Raw genomic sequence first — 21,777 nt, 5'->3', positions numbered from 1 at the left:
GTTGGTTAAGTGGCTGCCTTCCACCCAGGTCATGATCCCAGGGTCCTGGGATCGAGTCCCACATCGGGCTCCTTGCTCAGCAGGGAACCTGCTTCTCCCTCTCTCTCCCTCTGCTTGTGCTCTCTCTGTCAAATAAATAAAATCTTTAAAAAAAAAAAAAAAAGCATCTCTGCCCCATTCACCCATCCTTTACCAGAATTACCTAAAACATAAATGCACTTCTCCAGAATTCAGGCAATGACAGACAGCCTGGTGGGCACACATCTGTGTCCGACACCTCCCCCTCCCATCCACATCCACACTAGGTGCCCTTCCAGGCCAGCCTCACGCTGCACTGACTCCCATCACAGCAATTACACTGAAAATCCCAATACAACCCTCTTTAAGCACCATCTGCACACACAGCTGGAGTGAGAGCCGCCTGAAGGCACAGGCCGTGCATCTGCGCAAGCTGACACCCACGTTTCATCACGTGACAGATGTGTGGCCAGGAGGAAAACTAAGACTTCAAAAACATAGAAAATATTTAAATTGTTAAATTAAAAAAAAAAAAAACTACTGGGGCGCCTGGATGGCTCAGTCGTTAAGCGTCTGCCTTCGGCTCAGGTCATGATCCACGGTCCTGGGATCGAGCCCCACATCGGGCTCCCTGCTCCACAGGAAGCCTGCTTCTCCCTCTCCCACTCCCCCTGCTTGTGTTCCCTCTCTCACTGTGTCTCTCTCTGTCAAATAAATAAAATAAAATCTTTAAAAAATTAAAAATTAAAAATTAAAAAAAAAATTATTGTTACGTACCCAAGGGAACTAAAATATATGCTCAAACAAAAACTTACACACAGAAGTTCAGGTTAACACTATTCATAATAGCTAAGAATACCCATACAGTGGAATATTATTTGGCCATAAAAAGGAATGAATTACTGACCTACGCTACAACATGGATGAACCTTGAAAACATGATGCTAAATGAAAGAAGCCACTGCCAAAGGTCACATGCTGTACAATTCCATTTATATAAAATGTTCAGAATGAGCAAATCCACAGAGACAGAAACTAAATTAATGGTTGCAGAGGGGAGTGACTGCTAACAGGTGTGGGGTTTCCTTTATCAGTGATGAGAATATTCTGAAATTAGATGGTGGTGATGGGTATGTGACCTTGTGCATATACAAAATAATCACTGAATTACACACTTTAAAAAAGCAGACGCCTCGGTGGCTCAGTTGTTAAGTGTCTGCCTTCGCTCAGGTCATGATCCCAGAGTCCTGGGATCGAGCCCCGCATCGGGTTCCCTGCTCCGCGGGAAGCCTGCTTCTCCCTCTCCCACTCCCCCTGCTTGTGTCCCCTCTCTCGCTGTCTCTCTCTGTCAAATAAATAAATAAAATCTTTAAAAAAAAAAAAGCAGATTACTTACGGTATGTGAATTATCTCAATTTTTTTTAAGATTTATTTATTTGAGAGAGACAACGTGCGTGCGCCCGCGAGCACACACACACACACACACACACACACACACACGCATGCCTGAGCAGGGAGAGGGACAAAGAGAGAGGGAGAAGGAGAGAAGCAGACTCCCTGCTGAGCGCAGGCCCCAAAACGGGTTTGATCCCACAACCCAGGCGATCATGACCTAAGCCAAAATCAAGAGCTGGACACTCGACTAAGGCACCCTGGCGCCCCTCTCTCAATATTTTTTAAGAACTAGTACACAACGTATCACGTTCATTTACAGAATGGAAGAAAGCAGGAAAAAAAACAGCACCTCAACAGACCACAGGAATTCAGAAAATGTTCTATTTTTCCAGGTTTCTTTATAAAATGTCTTGAAATATTCTCATCATTTGAAAGGCTGTCCTTCCTAAAGACAACAGCAACACAAATGGAAAGAAACAGATGCCAAGAACATTCCTGAGAGGGGCCAGGCGGTCTGTACCTTAAGTGCCCAGGACAGGGTGTACAGTGAGAAAGGGCTTTCCCCAGGGCCCTGAGGCAGCCCTGGCTGTCATCTCCTCTCCTCCCACATCCTGTGCCCACTGCCCTGGGTGATAACACGATCAGCCCCACTTTTCACTGGCCCTCATGACTTCCTACGCCTCATCCCACCTGTCAACAGCCAGCACATGGGACAACACCCGAGAAAATGATGTCACACTGAGTCATGGGTCCAAATGTCTCCATTTAAACGCAGTCCGAAATGCCCTGCTCTCCAGAAAGTGGGCCGTGGGCCTCTACAGCTTCAGAAACAAGGCCAAGAACCAAGTCTCACCCACTGCAATTAAAGAGCAGAGAGGAGGTGCCATGCCCACAACACCCAAGGACCATGAGGGCCTCAGCAGCCTCCCCTCTTCTGGGAACTGTCCTCCTCATTAAGACTAGAAAAGGCAACACAGGGGCACCTGGGTGGCTCGGTCGGTTAAGCGTCTGCCTTCAGCTCAGGTGATGATCTCAGGGTCCTGGGATCGAGCCCCACATCGGGCTCCCTGCTCAGTGGGGAGCCTGCTTCTCCCTCTCCCTCTGCCTGCTGCTCCCCCTGCTCGTGCTCTCTCACTCTCACTCTCTCTCTCTCAAATAAATAAAATCTTAAAGAAAAAAAAAAAAAACTTAAAAAAAAAAGAAAAGGCAACACAATAGGGCGCCTGGGTGGCTCAGTTGGTTAAGCAACTGCCTTCGGCTCAGGTCATGATCCTGGAGTCCCGGGATCAAGTCCCGCATCGGGCTCCCTGCTCGGCGGGGAGTCTGCTTCTCCCTCTGACCCTCCCCCCTCTCATGTGCTCTCTATCTCATTCTCTCTCAAATAAATAAATAAAATCTTTAAAAAAAAAAAAAAAAGAAAAGGCAACACAATAGACAGACGAAGCAGGAAGTGGAAAGGGTTGGAGGTAGGGCACCAACCAGTGCACTCTGGGCAGGTGCCTTTTTGTGTTTAACACACTTGTTACTAACACCCTAACCCAAGTAGCTGAACAAAATCAAATTTCAAATCACCTGCTTTATTTCATCAGAGTTTGTTCCGATAATTATACTCTGTAACACAATTACGCAGCAGGAAACCCAAAGAGGACATGCCCTGCCCGCCTGCCCGCCAGCACGCCTGCCCGCCCCAGCTCTGTGGACACCACTGCCCCCTGGTGGCGACACACCAGGCTGGCTCAGGCCATCTCCTTCACTGGAGCAGAAAGCCCAATGCTGACAATCCAAGGACAACCCTGGGCTTTAAGGTGCAGTACTGTGCTGTTGGGGTTAATGGTCTCTTACTATGTTCCAGCTACTTCAGAATGGACTCAAAGGTGAAGAGAACTTGTCCCCTCCCCCAGAGCAGTGTTTACCAGGGACTGCAGCATGCCATCCATGGCAATGACCCCCTCGATGGTCTGGAAGGAGGAGCGGGCCAAGATATGCAGGCTCCAGTCCAGGAAACCTGCCATCTTCTTCTGCTTGACATCAGGCCGTGTGACAAACCTGCCAGAAGGAAACAAACAGGCAGGTTGATAGCTCAACCAAGGCTCCAACTGAAGAGAGCTCACCCCTTTCTGGCCCAACACATCCTCCCATCAAGAGAAGTCTCCATGCCAGGACATCTGTCCTCAGATTGTGAATGTCCTGCATTGTGAATTATGTCCTCCTTTCAAGATGGACTCTCCAATCTAAAACACCAAGACACTACCCAGACCATCAGGTGGTCATTCCCCAGCATGACCTCTTTGAGGTCTTACACAGGCCCCACCACCCTCGTCTCCTCCCTCCAGGGCTCCCACTCATCCTGAGGCCCCCTACACTGCAGGACCACCTTTACCCGTCCCCACCACTGCCCAGGAACCCCACCAACACCTACTACTCAGCCCTTCCCTTTCCTTGGCCCAAATCCATCTCTGCCATGGGTCTTCCTTCCCCCCACCCCCTCCACCCAGTGCTGCACAGCCCCATGCAGAGCCCATATATGCTCAGCTCTACACTCTCTGGAAGCTGGGATGGCACATACTGGATCCTGCCCACTCTTTTACATGCTGGTCTAAGCTGGCAGCCACCCCCGAGCCCCCACACCAAAGCCAGGGCCCCCTTTATTCCTCTCTAACCAGTCTACATGCTGACTCGGGGGCTCAGGTTGGGCCCGTCCTCTCCTAGGAAAGCTTCCACTCTGGGGGCAGAAACACAGGAAACAAGCAAAGGACATGAAGAGACAGAGGGTGGAAAATGTACAGCCTCCAAGAGAGGCCCAGGGACACCCTCCCAAGGAGACATGGGACCAGAGAGTGTCAGGAAACAGGACCTCACACTCCCTTCAGCTGCCCCCCAGAGAACACACGTGGTGGCACTCTGCACTTAATGCTGCAGAAACCCGTTTTACGACGTGCTGGCCCACTTCTTTGTGTTTGCATCACGTACGAAGCAGCACTCAGTGTGGTTCCGGCACCTGCCCCGGCAACCCTGCGGGAAGCTCTCATCCCAGCCACAAGCCCTCCCACCTCAGAGCCCTCTCTTCCCTCAGAACAGCCACTGCCCCGTGTATCAGAAGATGCTCGGCCAGTGCAGTTAAAGTTACGCCCATTCTGGAACATTCTGAGAACCTGGCTACACAGCATCGGGATGCATCTACAGCCTGGCAAATTGGCTAGGGCATTTTTAATGCGCTGAAAACCAGCCTCAACCATGCGAAATGCTTACTCGTCCTGACCACTAGATGGTGCAGGAGAGTCCCGCCAAGTGGTTGGATCTGTTCCCAGGTCCCCTTTCCTGGAGGACATCAGGGAGGGAACAAAGATTTAGGGCTTCACCTCCCCAGCCCCCAAAGCGTGGTGCTCCACAAAGTCAAACTCAGCATAACTCTACCAAACCCTCAGTATTGCTGGTAATAAAAAATAATAAAAACAATTTTTCACCTAACAAATTTGGCAAACGCGTTAAGATCTCACATAGTACTGGTAAATATAGGGGAAAGGTAACCTTTTCAGTAATTGCATTTAAAACCCCTAAAATGTCCATTCCACTTCCAGGAATTCATCTCTAAGAATCAATCCGAATGGCACAAAGTTTTATGTAAGACATTCATGATGGCACTGATTTTACTAACAAGTAGCAGGCAGCAGTCTACACGTCCAACAGGGGACTGGAGAAACAGTAATACATTCACACCGTAACAGTGTTCTAGAAAAAGACTGACTAAAGCTCCAGGCCCATCTGCTGGTAGCCGGTACGACCAGCGTGTGCACCAACATACCCACAGACAGAGCAGTGGCACCCACGGACAGCATCAGGACGAAAAGCAGGAGCAGGTACATCTCTGGGGGATGAAGGTACACGTGGATTTTGTACTTTATACGTTTCTTTATTTTCCAAAACACAAGATTACTCTTAGAATTAAAAAGAAACTCATTTTTTTATTTTTCTTTTATTTTTTAAAGATTTTATTTATTAGAGAGAGAGCTCGCACAGAAGCAGGGGGAGGGGCAGGCAGAGGGAGAAGCAGACTCCCTGCTGAGCAGGGAGCCCAACGCAGGGCTCAATCCCAAGACCCCAGGATCATGACCTGAGCTGAAGGCAGATGCTCAACCAACCAAGCCATCCAGGAATCCCAGAAACTCATTTTTTTAATCACAAGAAATCTCTGTCCAGTGAGTATCTCTGTCCCCCAGGTGAAGCAATGCAGGTGGGCTCACATGTTCCCCTCACACCTGAAATCAGCTCTTCTATCCAAGCTCTGCCCTATGGTGCAGCAAGTGCCCCCACTGCCCTACAAATTAAGGGTTTCTCTTACCACTTTGTGGAAGGTCATGGCTATACACCTAAGTATAAGGGGACCCTGAATGAAGTGTTGCCATTTTCCCAACCAAAATATCCAAAAGTTTTTACGGCCCATTTTCAACTTTCACAAATGTAGAGTGAGGGAAAGCCAAATATTCCCATTTATCTACTCAATACACTTATTTTAAGTCACATTCCTACAAAAGATTAATGTAGAAAAACTGTTTCCTTCCATTTTCGCATTTCATGAAACAAACTTACATAGCTCTCACACACGTCTTTTGCATTTTTCAGAGACACCAGGGCCACTGTTTGGGTCAGCTCACCGAGCTCATCAGACTAAGAAAGCCATGTTCACGTGTTTGAGGCACAGCCTATTTTTCAGTCAACAGAGAATGTTTGGGGATTTTTATCCCAAGCCACAATGACCCAATCAAGCTCATGATCTCCATAAACCACAGCATTAACTGCTTTCGAAGCGACCTTTAAAGACTCACCTAACTGCCACCACCCCAAAGGTAAGCTTCTGCCCCAGGTATAACTATTACACCTGTTCTAAATCTGCACTCTGTTGACAGGCCCAACAGGTGACCTCCATGAGCCCCTAGCCCAGCACTCTCAGGTTCAAAGGTCTGCAGCCAAACAGAGCCGATGCTCCCTCAAAGAAAGAGACACATACTAGGCAGTAGGAAAGACTTTCCCAGGCCCATCCGCCCGGTGTCCTCCTCCAAGGTAACACAGAAACACAGGGAATGCAGAAGAGTATGTAAGACAAACCCTCTCAGAACCCACCAGTCACATATCAACCAACACAACTGTGAGGGGGCCAATACAAGGTACTTACTTGGACACAAGGACAGCAGCGGCATCTCGGGCCTTGTCACTGACAACCAAGTAGGCCTAGAAGAAAGGATCAAGGACAGGCACCGTTACACACACCATATAAATCTCTGGGACCCACTCACCAGCCAGTCGCACATGCAGCAGCTCCCGGAGAAGCCAGGTCATGAAGTTTCTAGGCAGAGGCCCAATTCCAAAGCTGCACAAACCACCCCTAGACTCCTTGCCAGCAAGAGCCAAATGCTGTGCTCACCACCCGGCAGGTGCCTAGTTGCACATGGCATGTGGCCAGACCCCTTGAAATACACGTGTAAAAACAGAAAAATGAAACGCATATGTGTCACCCACCTGTAACAAAGAATCACAGGGGTACCTGGGTGGTTCAGTCCCTTGAGTGTCTGACTCAGCAGGGAGTCTGCTTGAGATTCTCCCTCTCCCTCTGCCCCTACTCCTGCTCATCCTCCCCTCTCTCTTTCTCTCACTCTCTCTCTAAAATAAATAAATAAATCTTTAAAAAAAAAATCATAGTGTCCACAAAGCACACTTGGGACCTGCCAACATGTTAGTATAGAGAACAGTTAGGAGGCCCCACTCAAACAGAAGAGGACCCAGGGTTAAAACAAATGACTAGCTTCTCTTTGGAGGCTTGCCTTAAGAAGTTCCCAATTCTCATCTCAACTAACGTTTTTCCAAATGATACATATACAAAAGATCTTTTCTCTGGGGGACAATCAGTGCCAAACCTTTAGAAATGTACAGCCACTCACCTGACAGTCCCATTTACAAGACAAATACACAAAGGGTACGTAAAGGTGGTTCATCACCGTACTACTTCTCACAGAACACAATCAGAAACAAACTAAACATCCATCTGTAAGAGAATTTTTTTAAGATTATTTATTTGAGAGAGAGAGAGTGTGTGCATACCTGTGTGTGGGGCGGGCGGGGGCAGAGGGAGAGAGAGAATCTCAAGCGGACTCCACACTGAGCAGAGTCTGACATGGGGCTCGATCCCACAACCCTGAGATCATGACCTGAGCTGAAAGACCAAGAGTCAGACACTCACCGACTGCGCCACCCAGGCGCCCCAAGAGAATATTTTTAAAATTAGGGTTCAGTGGAGCACCTTTTCCTTTCAAGATTATGAGAGGACATGTACTCAGACATAAGACGTTCAACGTACACTGCCAGGGAAAAAGCAGCTCGCGGGACAGCAAGGCACCAAAAGTGCTTGCACCAAGCGGGCAGCACGGAGTGTGGTGACAAGCCACAAGCCAAACTGCCTGGCTTCAAATCTGGATCTACCCTTTATGATAAAGTGAACCAGCTATGTTACTTTTTCTTTTTGACTATCGCCCCCTCAGTAAAATGAGGATAAAAAGAGTTAACTGTCAGGGCACCTAGCTGGCTCAGTTGGTGGAACGTGGTGGGGTTGTGGGTTCGAGCCCCACATTGGCTATTGAGATTATTAAAAAAAAAAAAAAAAATTAAATTATATTTTTAAAAAAATCTTTAAGGGCCGCCTAGGTTGCTCCATCAGTTGAGCATCCAACTCTTGATTTCGGCTCAGGTCATGATCTCAGGGTCATGGCACTGGGCCTGGAGCCTGCCTGAGATTCTCTCTCTCCTTTGCCACCCACTGCCGCGCACATGTGCACTCTAATATATAAATCTTAAAAAAAAAAAAGTTTTTTTTAACTGGGCGCCTGCGTGGCTAGTTGGTTAAGCATCTGCCTTCGGCTCAGGTCATGATCACAGGACCCTGGGCTGCCCGCATCGGGCTCCCTGCTCAGTGGAGAGTCTGCCTCTCCCTCTGCCCAACCCCCCCCCCCCCCCCCGGTTCATGTATGCTCTCTCTCAGTCTCTCTGTCTGAAATAAATAAAATCTTTAAAAATAATTTTTTTAAAAAAAAGTAAACTGCCTTATTAAGACATAAACCTCAGTAGGATTATGTGAGTCACCATACAAAAGATGATCAGAATGGTGTCTAGCACACAGCAGGGACTCAGTGACTGCCTGACCGCGGGTGTTACATCCCGTGTAACCCTCCTGTCTGGGCTGGACACAGCGACAGGCTTCTAACCAAGAGAATCTGGCAAGCGGTGGGAGGCCACTTCTGTGATTTGGTGACACGTTATCGTGTCTTCTGTCTCGCTAGCAGACCCTGCCCCTTGCCGGCTTGGAGAGAATATGCTGCCACGTAGAGGGGGCCACACGGCAAGGAACATCCAGCAAAGAACTAAAGCCCTCGGTCCAACACCCTCAAGGGTCTGGCTTCTGCCAACTGCCATGACAACACGGAGGCAGACGCTGCTCAAGGCGAGCCTTGACTACAGCCGGGGAGACTGTGATGCAGGTTACCCTGCAGAGTCACACCCAGATTCCCGACCCACAGAAACTGTGGGATGATAAATGTGTGTTATGCTAAACCACTCAAGTTTGGGGTAATACAAATATTATGCATATAGACAAATTATTGCATCACAAAAAGTTTGAAAAAATATACAAGTGTTATTACTTCTTGGCACTAGAATTTGAGGGACTTCGATTTAATATCTTTCTTGCTTTGCTTCACGTTCTAATTTTTCTACACTGATCATGTATTATTTATATAACATTAAAAATCAAATTTAAAATGGACCTTTATTTTCTCTTACAACTGCCCCCTGAAATCTCTTATATGTCATTATTATGCTTAACAGAGTATTTGCACTACCTACAAAGAAAGGAAATTTGCTAAGTAATTCATCCTTTCCCCTACATGAATTATCACACTTTCAAAATAGGTCATGAAATGGAATTGTACCTCACTGAAAAACAGTAACAGCAGTTGAAGAAACATAAATGTCAAAAGCGTACCTAATTAAACTCTAATATAAGACAGCATGAGAATGAAAAAGAACACTAATTAGCAGCTAATGATTTGGATGATCACATTTACCTCTGCTATTTGGAGAATACGGTCCATTACAGACATTCGCATTTGCCCAGGTTGAGTGAGGAGGTTCCCGTCAAGGCGTGAAAAATCAAAAGGGATCAGGCAGGTCACAGAGAGCCACAGTAAAAGCATGTAGCGGGTCTCCCAAGTCTAAGAAGTTAAATCAAAGTAAAATGACTCCAGTATAAAGGACAGAGGTAACCCGCATGCCCCACTCACAGTCCTCCCTGCCCTCCCTGCCCACTCAATGCCCACCAAAGGCCATTCAGATGCTATCCACCTCAGAGCCTGGAGTGCAGACCATCGAGAGTCCCTCCCGTATCTCTACTGTACCCCACCACACACACCCTCTGTCATACAGACAGCTGGGAACCTGGTCAGATGAAAGAAACAGCAGAACGAACAGAGAAAAGTCACAATAGATAAGTATAATGGCTTCTCTTCACTGGCACCCTTCAGCACACAATCAGCATTTCAAGAAAGTGAAAAACAGATAAAAAGATGGAAAACAGGGGCGGCTGGGTGGCTCAGTCGTTAAGCATCTGCCTTCGGCTCAGGTCATGATCCCAGGGTCCTGGGATCGAGCCCCACATCGGGCTCCTTGCTCTGCGGGAAGCCTGCTTCTCCCTCTCCTACTCCCCCTGCTTGTGTTCCCTCTCTCGCTGTGTCCCTCTCTGTCAAATAAATAAATAAAATCTTTAAAAAAAAAAAATGGAAAACAGAAGACTTAAGAACAAAGAAAAATACTCTCAATGTCCAGTCAAAGAGGAGTGCCCTTATTTTAGGTAGTCAACAAAACAAGACTCCACTTTGGCCCTGGAATCACCCATCGGGGGCACGAGAAGCAGAGGAGAGCTAGGGAAATGATAACCCACATCTTCAACTGAAATTGGGCACATTCACAGAGACAACTCACTGGTGGAGCAGTTATGAACGGTGTGCTCCTCACACTGTGCAGAAGAGTGCTCCCGAAGCAGCCGGACTCCTGGGAAAGGCCTGCTAACAAGGCTAGTCACCAGGGGGCATCCGGGAACTTGGATTTCAGAAGGCTTCCCACCATTCCCTGAGAAGGGGAGCTCTCTGTGCCTGGACTATTTGTACAAACCACATCACTTATGTCAAAACCTGCTTTCCTTCTGGGAGTCTGGAATTTCAGTCCATATTTGGCAGAGTACCCACATGACCAGCCCCCAAGAAAAATCCTGCACACCGGTCTCTATGACCTTCCTGTGGACAACACTTCATATGTGTCACCACAACTCAGTGCTAGGGAGACTCACAAGAGCCCTGCGTGACCTAACTGGGAGAAGACTCTGGAAGCTTGCTTCTGGTTTCCTCCAAACTGCACCTCATATGCCTTTTCCCTTTGCTGATTTTGCTACTAATGAGTCACAACCATAAGAACAACTACATGCAGTCCTACAGTGATCCTAGAGAATCATCAAACCTGGGGGTGGTCCTGGAGAGCCCCAAAATAGTTATATTTCAATTTTTAAAAATCTGGAAGGTTGACATAGTTATCACCACACCATATGTAGGCATATTTTTTTCTTTATAAAGAGCATATTTTAAAAGGAAATAATTTAAGTTAACATAATAACAGAAAAAGCCAAAAGAATAAAAGAAAAGAGGGGCGCCTAGGTGGCTCAGTCATTAAGCATCTGCCTTCGGCTCAGGTCATGATCCCAGGGTCCTGGAATCGAGCCCCACATGGGGCTCCCTGCTCAGCGGGAAGCCTGCTTCTCCCTCTCCTACTCCCCTTGCTTGTGTTCCTGCTCTCGCTATCTCTCTCTCTGTCAAATAAATAAAATCTTTAAAAAAAAGATTTGTTTAAAAAAAAAAGAATAAAAGAAAAGAGAGAGAGGGACACAAAACAGCGTAAGATAAAACTGAAGGAAATAGGAAGATGAAGCCACCAGTCAGGAGTAGAGCAAACAAGGGAAGAAAGAAGGAGGGACGAGGTTGGGAATGAAAAGGAGGAGAAAAAAGACACTCACTTCATGGTCTCTGGGATTCTGATTTGTAAACATATCTAAAACAGGCTGGACGTCGGATACTTCATGAGGAAATAGACGAAGAAATGTTTTATATCCTCGAACCTACCAGATTAAAAAGACACTGAATTATTATATAATTAGAAAACACAGAAAGTAGCAAATTATCTTTTTCCTCTATCATCAAAGATCACCACCTATCCCACCCAACGATCAGAAGAGAATTATGCCATATTAGAGTGATACAACTTGTTAAGAATAAACAGGAAAGCTATCTTTGCTTCTTACATCATTTCATACGTTCTGTCCCAACTTAACACATATAATATGTGCTTCATCACAAATACAGGTATATTACAAACAAATTAGTTTTCCTTCTACCTTATTTATACAATTGCCCTCTGACCCTCAGGAGGGAATAAGTCCTCAAAAACCTCAAAGGTCCCCAAATTCATTACGGCTTCCATAAACGCAATGGTACTGCACCTTCAGGAGAGATCTTGCACTCGACCAACTGAGCCACAGAGAAGTATGCACATGGGCAGCCCACCCAGGGGCCCTCTCACTGGCCAAGGACCTCTCTTCACCACACAGCAGGCACTACTGGACGGCGCAGCCCCACAAAACCCACCCGGAGATGGCTCTGAGTCACTCCCGTGGTCAAAACTGCAATTGGTTAAATCTGTAGGCCAGCAAAGGGATAACCCCTGGGAGTCTCTAAGAATGCAGAAGATCAGGCCCCACCCCAGACCTGCTTACTCAGAATCTGCCTTGTTAACAAGATCCCCAGGAAATTCATCTGCACATTTTCACCAAGCTTGTCCACTTTTTCCTTGCAAGAAACTCTTCTGAATTACTCATCTCTCTCTCCCTCTCCCTCCTTCCTTCCCCTCCCCCATTTCCTTCCTAGCTAGGCGCTACCTGATCTAGTCAAAGGCAAGATGCTAAATATCTCAGACATGGTTTCAGCCAAAGGACCCACAGATCACTATCACTAACATCTGATCCCCAACGTATGGTAAAAAGAGAAAGAATGAAACCCACAAATTATTTGTGAAAACCATCTTTCCTGAAAAATAGCATTTGGAAAGTAATTTCTGGACTGAGTATATAAGAAAGTATTCTGTCAACTATAAAGTGCTATGTAAATGTTACCTTGGTGATGATGTAAAGAAATTTAAAAGCCAGATGTATGAGATCAGCTGGAGATGTCTTATCTTGCACTATATCCAACAACAAGTTCATCATCCATTCTAGGGAAAAACATATGCAAAACATTTACTACAAAATTAAACATTAATATGATATCAAAATAAAATGCCAAAAAAAAACTTTAATTATAAATGTAAGAGTGATTCAGGGGCGCCTGGGTGGCTCAGTCGTTAAGCATCTGCCTTCAACTCAGGTCACGATCCCGGGGTCCTGGGATCGAGCCCTACATCGGGCTCCCTGCTCAGCAGGAAGCCTGCTTCTCCCTCTCCCACTCCCCCCTGCTTGTGTTCCCTCTCTAGCTGTCTTGCTATCAAATAAATAAATAACATCTTTAAAAAAAAAAAAAAAAAGTGATTCAATATTAGTAAACCTATATGGTCCAAGTATCAATAGAGCAAAAGAAGAAAAACATTTTCATCATAACAGTTTCTAAAAGAAAAAAATTAATACAACATTCATCCTCTCTTTTAAAATGCAGCCACCCACCTGGGTGGCTCAGTCAGTTAAGTGTCCAACTCTTGATGTCAGCTCAAGTCATGGTTTTGAGATCCAGCCCCACGTTGGGCTCCGAACTGGGCAAGGAGTCTGCTTAAGATTCTCTCTCTCCCTCTCCCACTACCCCTCCCCCCACTACTCACGCACATGTGTTCTCTCTCTAAAATAAAGTAAAATAAAATAAAATAAAATGTAGGAGAAATATTCTGATTTTTAAAAATTATTCTATCTCAAACTAATATCTAACACCACGCTTTACAGAAGATACCTCCTACAACTACCATGACTTAGTGATGAGCACATTCTAACCAATGTAGTAAGGCAGAAAAAAAGGATTTCCACTTCCCGTTATAAAGGAATAACTTATATGGAATTGCTCTACCACCAAAAATTAGAACACGAGACAAATATGTGACAAATATATTTTCAGACACTGGAACAACAGGCAGTGCAAGGGAACGGACCAATTGGGATCTACAGCTGCCCCAGGCTGTCTGCTGGGAGGTCATTTTTAGAACTCAGTACAGGCAGGGGAGGACTCAAAGAGAGCAGAGACCAAGGTTCAAGGAGGCTAAGTCAGCTGAAATCTGCAGGGGAGAGTAATGAAGAGGAAGGTATGCAGAGAATGAGCTCCAGAAGTCTAAAGAGGTCCCCTTGAGTCTTTGGCTGAATGTTCACAAGCATGGGAGGAGTCCACAAGGCCAGGTAAGAACAACTACCAAAAAGCACTGAGGCAAAGAGTTTCCAGCTGACATGGGGCCAACATTCAAATTCCATCAAGCCAGAGTAGAGTCCATGCTGAGCACCCAGAGCAACCAGCAGACACTCCAGACAAGTCTTTCCTTAAGTAATAAGGCTAAATTAGAGAAAAACTAGAGAAAAAGCGAGACCTGCCCTAACAAGGCTTTAATAGGATCGAAAGGATACAATGATTTACAATTAACTTAACTGCCTAGCAAATTTGAGCACTCTTTAAAGACAAAAAACTTAAAACCACCAACATCATAATAATCACAATGCCCATCATCCACTCAAAAATTACGAGGCACGTGGCTGTCTAAAGTTACGGTGACTTCTAACGGGGAAAATCAGTCAACAGAAATTCCCTAGACAAAGAAGATATCAATTTTAGAGCAAGTATCATAAATACTAAAACATGCTCAAGGATGTACAAGAAAACGTGAACAATACGAAGCAAGAAATGAAGATACAAACACAAACAACTTCAAGAGCTGGAAAAAATAAAATCTGAAATGAAAAAGTAATTAAATGAGATTAACAGCATATTTGATACTGCAGAAGAAAAGATCAGAGAACTCAAAGATACAGTAACTAAACTTCTACACTACAGGGGGAGGGGGGCTAAAACAACAAGCAGCCTCAGGACCATGTGCAGCAGTGATCTACATTCAGGTAACCTGAGTCCCAGGGGGAGAGGAGAGAGGAAAAGGCAGAGAAATATGTATAGAAATAGTAACCAAAATTATTCCAAATTTGATGAAAACTGTAAACCTATTAATCCAAAAGGTTCAACAAACTCCAAGCAGGATAAATGGAAAGAAAATTACACCATGACATGTCATAATGAAATTGTTGAAAACCAGCAATAAAAAAAAAAAATTCTACCAACAGCCAGAGAAACAGCCCACTTTACATGGAGAAACAAAGACAAGAGTAAAGACAGACCTCTTGTCAAAACCAATACAACCCAAAGGCAGTAGGACCATATCTTTTAAAATGCTGAAAGAAAAAACTGTCACCCTAGAATTCTATAATCAGCAAAATCTCTCAAAAGTGAAAGTGAAACAAAATATCAAAAGCTGAAAGAATTCATCACCAGTAAATCTGCACCAGAAAAAAATGATGTTTTGAAGTCAAGCAAAAAATAAACGAGACCAGATAGAAACTACAATCTACATAAAGCAAAGAATAAAGGTGGAAATGGTAAATACATGAATATTAGACTTGGGGTGCCTGGGTGGCTCAGTCGGTTAAGCATGAGACTCTTGATTTCCGCTCAGGTCATGATCTCTGAGTTGTGAGATGGAGCCCCACTCCAAGCTCAGCATGAAGTCTGCTTGAGATTTTTCTCTCCCTCTGCCCCTCCCCCTATTTTTTAAAAAAGATGTACTTATTTATTTTTATAGAGAGCGTGTGAGAGAGAGTCCAAGCGGGAGGGGGAGAGGGAGAGGGAGAGAGAATCTCAAGCGGACGGAGCGCAGAGCCCAACATGGGGCTTGATCTCACAACCCTGAGATCAGGACCTGAGCATAAACCAAGAGCTGGTCACTTAACCCAACTGCACACTTAGGCACCCCTCCACAAAGGTAACTTTGAACTTTTTTTAAGTAGGCTCCACGACCAGTGTGGAGCCCAACATAGGACTTGAACTCACAACCCTGAGATCAACACCTGAGCTGAGATTAAGAGTTGGACACTTAACTGATGAGCCACCCAGGCACCCCTGAATATGTTTTAAAGAATGAAAATGTATAACCACAGATAAAGAGATCAAGCTAGCATTATTTACAAACTATATATTTACTGCTTTGAAAACACAAAAGAAACTAAAAAGCTAGTGAAGTATTTAATTACACAACTTTAAACATTACACCCAGTTAAAGAAGCCAGTCACAAACGTCCACGTACTGTCTACTCCATTATGTGAAATGCTCAGAATACACAAATCCAGAGACAGAAAGCAGATTAGTGGTTGCCAAGAACTGGAGGGAGAGTGGGGTGACTGCTGATGGACATGGGCTTCTTCTGGGGGTGAAGAAATGTTCAGGAATTAGCGGTGACGGCTGCACAACCCTGTGATATACCAAAAACCAATGAAGTACACACATAAAAGGGTGAAGTCCGTGGCGTGCAGGTTATACCTCAACACATGAGCACAAGCAGCTTTCATCCCAGAGCAAAACTCTGAACAGACCACTTAGGGCAAGTGAAGCGTTCCCTGGAGGGGATGTGAGCACCCCAGATAAAGGAAGGGCTTCATTCTGCCATGTGGAACATCCTCAACCAGCTCACATGCTCCCAGAGAAAATCTGCCCATCCACTCACCACACTGCCTGACAGAATACTCTCAGGAGAGGTTTAGCTGGAAACACTCCAACATAAAATAGAAGCAGAGGAACCCCCATCTACATCCATTCAGTCTTAAATATGGACAGAACCAATAACATGAAAAGACCAAATTACAAAGAAAAGCTGACTCCAGAGGAAAGAGGTGAACTCGGGGAAGAGCAGAGAACAGCCTGAACCAGACCAAGAGATTAAGAAAGACGGCACAGCCATTCCACAAGAATAGAGACCAGAAAAGCAGATCATTCCACGTGCTTATCTCAGTAACCCTCACCACCCCCCAAGATGCAATAAAACGAAAATAAAGTGATACAAATACACAAAGGAACAGAGAAGAAAAAACAACAGCCAAGAGATGTCAGCTGTGACTTAGAAACTGGACAGCGGCAGGGAAAGCCACGGTAACTGGAGCAGCCCAGCAAGGAGTCAGAGCTGAAGGGCCAGGAATGGCCCCGGGAAGGACACAGCAAGAGCTGAAAACAGGAGGAGTGCTCTAGGGTCTCCCAGCCACAGCCCCTTTTAGGCAGAAGACCAGAGGTTTACCTCTCTAGAGTGGTGAACACCTTAGCCATTAGCCACATTTGGGTTTTTTTTATTTAAGTCAAATAAAATTTTAAATTCAGTTCTTCAGTCATACTAACCATATTTCAAGTGCTCAGCAATCCCACGTGGCTAGTGGTGCCCTTACCAGACAGCACAGATCTAGAACATTCCGTCATCACACAAAGCTCTGCTGGACAGAAGTGCTCTGGAGAGGGTAGGTCCAAGAGGAAGCCAGGACACACCTGACAACTGCCACGCAGTCAGCTCCTGATCCAACAAGGAGGAGGCATTCCAGGCTCGGAGGCCCCCGGCGGGACCCTCCCCAGCAGGGCCCCAGCGCCCAGCAGCTAGCCATGTGCTCCCCAGACAGGAACATCCAACCCATAAGACGACTTCGAAAAATGCCAAACCAAGGACAAGAGCGCTTAGATAGTAAAAACAATGGACAAAATAAATTCAAGAACATCTTCCACATGCAAAACAAAGATCAAAAAGCAAAACTATGTGGGAAAAGCTAAGGGACCCAGAGGAGTGATCCCTCCAGTGATCACTCCTGGAAACTTAACATCCAGTTCACAGGGACATCAGAAAGAGAAAGTAGAAGCAGAGAAATGACCAATAACACACCAAAAGTCCACTGCACCAAAGGATGTAAGTCTTCAGGTTAAAATTGTCCAGCTAATGCCCAGCATAAGAGAAAAGGCCCAGAGCAATTCACACTCTTATAAGACATCAGTTTCTGGAAACTTTCAGCAACAAAAAAATCTCCTAAAAAAGAAACTTGGACTTGGTAACAGTGGATGAGAGAACCATGCCTTCTGTCTTCAGCCAGCCAACCTATCAACGAAGTACGAAAATTCATTTATTCTGGGGGCGCCTGGGTGGCTCAGTTGATTAAGTGACTGCCTTCGGCTCAGGTCATGATCCTAGAGTCCCGGGATCCAGTCCAGCATCGGGCTCCGTGCTCAGCGGGGAGTCTGCTTCTCACTCTGACCCTCCCCCCTCTCATGCTCTCTCGCTCCTTCTCTCTCTCAAATAAATAAATAAATCTTGGGGCGCCTGGGTGGCTCAGTCGTTAAGCGTCTGCCTTCGGCTCAGGTCATGATCCCAGGGTCCTGGGATCGAGCCCCACGTCGGGCTCTCTGCTCAGCGGGAAGCCTGCTTCTCCCTCTCCCACTCCCCCTGCTTGTGTTCCCTCTCGCTGTCTCTCTGTCAAATAAATAAATAAAATATTTTTTAAAATAAATAAATAAATCTTTTAAAATAAATAAATAATAACACCAAATTGGAGTAATTCTGTAGGTCTAAAAAAAAAAAAAGAAAGAAAAAGAAAATGCATTTCTTCTGCCTGAGACAGGTGAGAATTCAGAAAGCTTACCTTCTACAAAACCTGGTGGTTATCTGAAGAAGAAAAAAACAGCACACACAGCACCAGCCCACTTTTTAAAAGGCACATATGTGTATGCTAAAGCTAACCCCTACTGCCTCACATGGTAACATGTTTGAAGTTTCAACAGCCCTGTGGGGCAGGTAGTGCTAATAATCCCCATTTTACAGGTGAGGAAACCCAGGCCAGAGCAGCTAAGTGGTGGCACTGGGTATGCAAATCCAGGCAGTGTGGCCTGGGTCTCATGCACCTAACCCCCACCCTGTGCTGCTTTTCAATTTAAGTTACTATTGCTACCTTCTTCCTTCCTAATTTCACTGCCAGGAGTGTTACTTTTGCAGACAGAAAAAAGAAAAAAAAATTGTTATCAGTATGAAAGAGGTCAAAAAGAAACAATGAGAAAAGAAACAAAAAACCACTCCTCTTATACTAAGTTAAGGAAACCCAAGCCTCACTGTCTCCATCCATAAAACAGAGCTGACCATAGATTATATATGATCTATATGAGGATTAAATGGTGACCCCCGTAAAGCACTTGGTTCTAACAAAATGTGCCTGGAAAACAAACTGATTAAAATACACACGATGAGCAAAAAAGAGGTTCTTAAGTAACAGCAAGGAAGAAAGAAGCTCAAATACATCTGCCCACAGCCTAGAGCAACATTGAGAACTCCCAGGACTCTCCCATCCACCAGCATTAAGTGGCCCTGCTAACAAATAAGACCTGGGCACTTCATCCTGACACCCTCTGCTGGCGAACACGAAGACACACACACCCCAGCACCACGCACCAAGGCCTCTGTGAGCATCTGCAAGTGAACGATCAAGACCCAAATCATTAACCTCTGTTCTTACCAAGGTGTGGGTCCAACAGATGAGGCTGCTCCTGGTATTTGTCCATTATTACTAAAAAGAGAAACATGCGAATTAATTAACATCACTGAGGTGCGTGTGCACACAAGGCCCGGGAATCCTCAGGTCTCCCCCTGCGGACTGCTCCGCTCGGCTCTTAGGCGCGAGGCCACCGGGGGCAGCCCCCCACGCCGCCACACCCTCCACCTGCTCAGCACGCCTTCCTTCCCCCACCCGTCAATCCCACACAGACGCCGTCCGCCCCTTCGCTCCTCCCCGTGCGGAGCACACGAAGCACTGCGCCCTCCCCGGGCCCAATCCTTCAGAGCACACGCTCCGCCATCCCAGGCGGCCTGCTTTCCGCTCCTTCCAGCAGCTGGCGCTGCTCCCATCAGATCCAAAGACCACTGGCCTGTGACAGGTCTGCCATGCCACACCCCTCCACACCTGCCAGCCTTCTGGGAACCGGAAGCCGGGCTCTCCCTGGGTACTCCCCTCACCCCGCAGCAGTTCTGTGCACAAGCTACCGGCTTGCTAACCGCAGGCCACAACCAAAGAGACAGACTCGGCAGGGCGATGAAGCACTGAGCCCAAGCGCACGCGAGTGTCAGCCCTGGGCTGCACCAGCGAAGCACACGCCGCGTCCACGCAGCCGCCACACCGCCCCTCCCCCGCAGTCCGAGGCTCGTCACCGCAAACCCAGGAAGGCAAAACTCGGCGGAAATTTCCTCAGCAGAAAGGGCCCACAGTGGTGGTTTTACTGAGTCACAAAACGCTTCCGATCCCACTCGCTCCCTAACCAGTCATTAGAGACAAGGGCCAGGGCGCCGCCCGCCGCCGCCGACTCTCCGGGGGCCGAACTCGGAGCACGGACACCGGCCAGTAACCTGTCCTGCGCGCTCCCCGCCGGCCCCCCGCAGGGCCCCGGCCGACGGGGCCGTCCCCCGACTGCACGGCCATCTGCTCCCCCGCCCTCTCCGCGCCTTTGTCTGCGGCACGCGGGCTCGCGGCGGCTCCTCCTCTCGCCGCCTCCCGGTCCCCACAGCCGTCCCGGAGGAGCCGTGCTTCGCGGGCTCTCGCGACCCGGCGGGGCAGAACTGGAAGTCGCGGCCGCCCCGCGGAGGCCAACACCAGGTCCTCACGCCCAACCCTCCGCACCCCTCCTCCAAGGACGGGCGGGAGACCGAGCGCCCACCGCCCCTCCGCCGCCAGGCGAGGCCGGCCGCGCGCGAGCGCAGGGCTCCCACAGGTGCGCGCCAGCTGCGAGCTCTCGGAAAGAGGAGCAGCTCCCGCCCGACAGCACGCACACCCGGTAACCGGACCGGGGCCCCGCGCGCACCTCGGAACCGCTCCAGGGCGCCCTCCCGGGCCGCGCGGTCGCCGAGCACCTTCCACAGGCTGCCGAGCAGCGCGCGGATCTCCGCGCCCTCGCCGAACGCCTCGAGGGCGCCGCCGCGGGCCAGCGCCTCGTCCTCCGCCCCGTCCTCCGGCGCGCCCGCGGCCGGCTCCTCGCCCAGGGCCATCCTCGGCGTCCCGGACCGCGCCCGTGGACTCGAAGCCCGGCTACGCCCTAGCACCCGGAGGAGGATTGCGGGCTGATGCAGGCTGAGGGACGACGGCTGAAGCAGAGGCGGTGGCTGCCGACGCTGGCCCCGCCCCGCGACCCCTGACCTCGCGCCTCGGACCCGCTACGGAGCGCGCCGGCCGCCAAAATAGCGAGCACAGACGCGATGCCGAGCCCTGTGGGGCGGGGCCCGGGTGAAAGGAGCCTGGATCGGGCGAAGCCGGACGAGGGAGGGCGGAGCCTGCTGCGCGGGCTGGGGGCGGGGCCAGGGAGAAGGCGGGGTGGGGGTCTGAGCTCGTGGCTGGAGCCCAGGAGCGTTGTGGAGCTGAGCCCGTGGGGGGCGGCGGGGCTTTCTAAGCCTGTGGATGGGGCCGGAGGAGGGGGACCTGAGCCCGTGGGGGAGGGGAGGTGGGGACGGAGCCTGTGGGCTGGGGTGGGGAGGGACGGAGCCTGTGGGTGGGGTTGGGGAGGGATGTCTGAGCCTGGGGGTGGGGTCGGGGCGGGGGTGGGACCTGAGCTCGTGGGTGGGATGGGGTGAGGACGGAGCCTGTGAGCGGGGTGGGGCGGAGTCTGAGCTCATTGGTGGGTGAGTCTGAGCCTGCGGGTGGGGCGGGGGCGGGTCTGGGCCTAGGGTGGGGTGTTGGGAGCGGCCGTGGCCCGCGCTGGGAGTGGGGTCGCGACCAGAGTCGCAGGAGGAGACTCAGGCTCCGAGCCCCGCCCCCACCCCTCCCCACTCCCTCACCCCCCTACACACACGAGCTGCGCGGGTCGCACGGTCACATCCCACAAACATGGGTTCTGCGACGATAGCAGTTTCTGGTTTGAAATGTCACTTGTCTGGAAGGATGCGTCTGGGGTGGAGTTCTTTCTAGAGAGTCTTAACAGGCTCACCTGTCGCGGTGGGACCAGCCTCCTGACCGCCAGGCCCGCTGGACGGTCACACTCAGATAAGAGAAATCTGGGCGCCCCTACCACCGTGAAATTGGTAATTTTGCAAGGAGTAATGAAGGCGTGGCCACGTCTTCAGCGACGCGCCGTGCACGGCCACTGCCCCACAGATCCCGCCCCAGTGCCACCTGCCCCAGCCCCCCTTCAAGGATGTCAGCCCCGACGTCCCCAACCAAC

At 48.6% G+C, this 21,777-nt stretch overlaps 1 protein-coding gene across 3 annotated transcripts in view; it reads right to left on the bottom strand.

Annotated features, from left to right (window-relative positions):
- The window catches only part of TBCD (tubulin folding cofactor D), a 155,503-nt gene extending 134,761 nt beyond the window's left edge, over window positions 1–20,742 (bottom strand). For 2 of the 3 annotated variants that reach the window (XM_036092856.2, XM_036092871.2), the window contains exons 1-7: window positions 20,428–20,742; window positions 19,092–19,142; window positions 12,668–12,765; window positions 11,516–11,617; window positions 9,522–9,668; window positions 6,584–6,639; window positions 3,327–3,459 (exon numbers count right to left, since the gene is read on the bottom strand). In XM_036092856.2, coding sequence (XP_035948749.1) covers window positions 3,327–3,459; window positions 6,584–6,639; window positions 9,522–9,668; window positions 11,516–11,617; window positions 12,668–12,765; window positions 19,092–19,142; window positions 20,428–20,611 — 771 coding nt within the window. In that variant the 5' untranslated portion in view covers window positions 20,612–20,742. The remainder of the gene's footprint in view (window positions 1–3,326; window positions 3,460–6,583; window positions 6,640–9,521; window positions 9,669–11,515; window positions 11,618–12,667; window positions 12,766–19,091; window positions 19,143–20,427) is intronic. The other variant, XM_036092866.2, reaches the window with a different exon arrangement.
- Window positions 20,743–21,777: the final 1,035 nt, after the last annotated feature.

The sequence above is a fragment of the Halichoerus grypus genome, chromosome 2 (genome assembly GCF_964656455.1).
Source record: "Halichoerus grypus chromosome 2, mHalGry1.hap1.1, whole genome shotgun sequence".
NCBI classification, from domain to species: Eukaryota; Metazoa; Chordata; class Mammalia; order Carnivora; family Phocidae; genus Halichoerus; species Halichoerus grypus.
This window is presented reverse-complemented; position numbering and strand designations above follow the sequence as displayed.